The sequence below is a fragment of the Mastomys coucha genome, unplaced genomic scaffold (assembly GCF_008632895.1).
Source record: "Mastomys coucha isolate ucsf_1 unplaced genomic scaffold, UCSF_Mcou_1 pScaffold15, whole genome shotgun sequence".
Classification (NCBI taxonomy): domain Eukaryota; kingdom Metazoa; phylum Chordata; class Mammalia; order Rodentia; family Muridae; genus Mastomys; species Mastomys coucha.
In genome coordinates this window covers 104,179,215-104,182,707 of record NW_022196897.1, presented here as the reverse complement: position 1 = coordinate 104,182,707, position 3,493 = coordinate 104,179,215, and the positions used below count along the sequence as shown (strand labels likewise).

The following is a 3,493-nucleotide window of genomic DNA, read 5'->3' as shown; positions in this document are numbered from 1 at the left end:
CAGAAATCCACCTGCCTCTGCCTCTGCCTCCCAAGTGCTGGGATTAAAGGCGTGCGCCACCACCGCCCCTCGAGAACTTTCTTTTAACTGAAGAAAACAAACAACAGCAGCAAAACATCATGTAGCAGAGACCATCATACTGACCTGCAGCAAGCAGAGCCTAAAATACTCTATGGCTCTTTGTCCATTCCTGAATTTATACAACCAAAATCTACAGCAAATATTCTCCACATTCTCCACTGATATAGACTCTAGACCTATGCTGTCAAATCCAATGATTATATAAAATGAAATTAAGATGAAACAAATTAAAATTCAAGTTTTTGGTAACCATGCTACATTTCTTTGAAAACCATATTTTAAGTATTCCAAAAATGATTGCTAATGATATCATGTTGGACAATGCAGATATAGAATATCATGATCACAGAAAATTCTATTGGAAAGGCTTGTCCTATCCAGTATCTGGAGCAGTACCTTCTCTTATTCTCAGCATCAAACACACCATTTATATCACCATTCCAAACATTTTACTCGATTTACATCATCTTGTAAAGGTTTCCAGCCATTCATATAGTCAAGAAGTACACTGCTTGAACCTAACCTAACTGAAGCAGGAAAACATCGATCAGAAACACAGACCGCAGGAAGGCAGAGAGAGGCAATGGAAGGAGATCCGGGAGCGCAGACCAAAGACGGTGGGTGGGGCGAGCCCGGAGGCCCACGGCGCGCCCCGCAGACGACACGAACCCGCCCGAGTCGGGAAAGGAGCAGCGCTGGGAAGGGAGAAGCGAGCCGTGGCAGTCCGGGTGAGGAGGAGAGCCGGCCGTTGGTGCTCGCGCGTCCCGGCGGGCGGCAGGGCCTTCCTGAGGCCGCCCGGCCGACGGAGCGACCCTCGGCTACCCGCACCCGCCCTTCAGCGCTCAGACAAAACCCAAGCCCTCTCAGCCGCCCAGAACGGGACGGAGCATCCAAAGCCGCCACACACCACCTGCTCAACTCGTCTGGGGTCCCGCGCGCCTCAGAACCGGACGTCACCTCCCGGCGTCCCGCCACTCTCTGGGAAGTATTCAAATCTAACCGCCGGAGGGACGCGCATGCCCAGTGCCGCACTCCGCGCACTCCACCCCTTCGGCTCCACCCCGGCCCCACCCCTAAGACTTACTTAAAGGTCTCTGTCCTCATATGTACTTTCTCCTTTTTCTACAGAACTGTCTTCGTCTCTGTTATTCGGAGAACGCCCATCTTCCTTCGATCGTTTGCGTAGTAAATAATCGCCCTGTTTGCTTCCGTACAAAATGGCGATTTCCATGATAGTGCGTCACATCGCTCTGTGACTACTCCCTATAGGTGCCAGGAAGAAGGGAGCTTCTGGGACGAGGTGGCCGAGTGGTTAAGGCGATGGACTGCTAATCCATTGTGCTCTGCACGCGTGGGTTCGAATCCCATCCTCGTCGACAAGTTCCTTTTGCTAATTAATGTAGTGTGATTTTTATAATTCACAGGATGGAAGTGGTTGAATATTGTTTCGGGTTTTAATTCCAATCAGATTTTATCTAACACAATTAGTCTCAGCATGGAGGTGTTTTAGTTGGTGATATTGGAATCTGAAGGAATTTGATACTTGAAATCAGTTGAAGGAATTGAGATTTTTGAAAGGCTGCTTTTGGAACGTTATGACTCACAGATGAAGAAAAAGCAGATAAGAGACCTTTTCTAGGAATTTAATTTCTTACAAAGTAAGGTCACTGCTCGCAACCGCTGCACTACAGACATGGCCCTGCCACCTTTTTTCGCCCAGAGAGGTCAGGGACCGCCGCCCCCGCAACCACCGCCTTCCGCTCCATTCGGATGTCCGCCCCCGCCGCTGCCCTCTCCGGCTTTCCCGCCGCCTCTACCCCAGCGACCCGGCCCCTTCCCGGGAGCATCCGCCCCCTTCCTCCAGCCTCCGCTGGCTCTGCAGCCCCGCGCGCCAGCCGAGGCCTCCCGCGGCGGCGGTGGCAGTGGCGGCCGCTTCTTTCCGGTACCACCCCCACCGCTGCCGCCGCCGCCACCGCAGTGCCCGCCTTTCCCGGGGCCCGACGCCGTCGAGCGTCTACGGCCACCGCCTCCAGGCCCCAGGCCGCCCTGGAGCCCGCGCTGGGCTGAGGCGCCGCCGCCGCCCGACGTGCTCGGAGACGCTGCCCTGCAGCGCCTGCGCGATCGGCAGTGGCTGGAGGCGGTGTTCGGGAACCCCCGGCGGCCTGTCGGCCTCCGGACCCTGCGCACAACCGCCAGGCCCAGCCTGGGCGAAGTACGCGCGCGGCTGCGTGCCGCTTTGCGTTTGGTGCGGCGGCTACGCAGCTTGGGGTAGTCCCTGCGCGAGGCTGAGGCCGACGGAGCGGCCTGGGTCTCCCTGCACGCTCAGGTGGCGCCACTGCGAGCGGAGCTAGCCGAGCGGCTGCAGCCGCTGGCCCAGGCCCGCCTATGTGGGCGAGGCGCGACTGAGGCTGGAGAGGGTCCGGCGCCGCCGGCTGCGGCTTCGCGAGAGGGCCCGGGAACGAGAGGCTGAGAGGGAGGCGGAGGCTGCGCAGGCCACGGAACGGGAGCAGGAGATTGACCGCTGGAGAGTGAAGTGCGTGCAGGAAGTGGAGGAAAAGAAGCGGGAGCAGGAACTCAAAGCAGCTGCTGACGGGGTCTTAGCTGAAGTAAGGAAAAAACAGTCAGACACCAAAAGAATGGTGGACATTCTTCGTGCTTTAGAGAAATTGAGGAAGCTGAGGAAAGAAGCTGCAGCAAGAAAAGGGGTCTGTCCTGCTTCAGCAGATGAGACTTTTGAGCACCATCTTCAACGGCTGAGAAAACTCATTAAAAAGCGCTCTGAACTGTATGAAGCTGAAGAAAGAGCCCTCCGAGTTATGCTGGAAGGAGAGCAGGAGGAGGAGAGGAGAAGAGAAAGAGAAACTCCTACTTCAGAAACGTGAAATTGAGTCCAAATTATTCGGGGATCCAGATGAGTTCCCACTTGCTCACCTCTTGCAGCCATTCCGGTAGTATTACCTCCAGGCTGAGCACTCCGTGCCTGCGCTCATTCAGATAAGGCATGATTGGGATCAGTACCTGGTACCATCTGATCATCCTAAAGGCAACTCCGTTCCCCAAGGATGGGTCCTTCCTCCGCTCCCCAGCAACGACATCTGGGCAACTGCTATTCAGCTTCATTAAGATGCTCCAGGAGTGTGGTCCAGCGGGCAAGCACTGGAGCTCTAGATATTAGAGATGCTGTTGTCTCATGATGTGCTCTTCTGTACAACTTAAACTCCATGCGGCATTGTCTTAGCTGGAAAGCCCTGGGCAGGGGTGCCTCTGGAGCCAGGGGATTCATAAGGTTCTTCTGGAAAGGTCTTATTAGCATGGGCTGTGGCCTTGGCTTACTAAATCTGCCTCTGTTTTGAGAGGCTTGGTTCAATGTGGCCTGCTCATTTGCTCTAGATTGGTTGTATATTGGTGGGTA

The 3,493-nt window shown here is 55.1% G+C and overlaps 1 protein-coding gene, 1 non-coding gene and 1 pseudogene across 9 annotated transcripts in view; 2 read left to right on the top strand and 1 right to left on the bottom strand.

Moving 5' to 3' along the window:
• Positions 1–1,322, bottom strand: part of Knl1 (kinetochore scaffold 1) — a 63,464-nt gene extending 62,142 nt beyond the window's left edge. For 2 of the 8 annotated variants that reach the window (XM_031371486.1, XM_031371487.1), the window contains exon 1: positions 478–523. In XM_031371486.1, coding sequence (XP_031227346.1) covers positions 478–508 — 31 coding nt within the window. In that variant the 5' untranslated portion in view covers positions 509–523. The other 6 variants (XM_031371492.1, XM_031371488.1, XM_031371491.1 and 3 more) reach the window with 6 other exon arrangements.
• A 53-nt stretch (positions 1,323–1,375) lies between these two features.
• Trnas-gcu lies at positions 1,376–1,457 on the top strand. The gene has a single exon. It is a non-coding gene; the product is annotated as a tRNA-Ser (tRNA).
• A 196-nt stretch (positions 1,458–1,653) lies between these two features.
• LOC116090709 lies at positions 1,654–3,485 on the top strand (annotated as a pseudogene).
• The last annotated feature ends 8 nt before the right edge of the window (positions 3,486–3,493 follow it).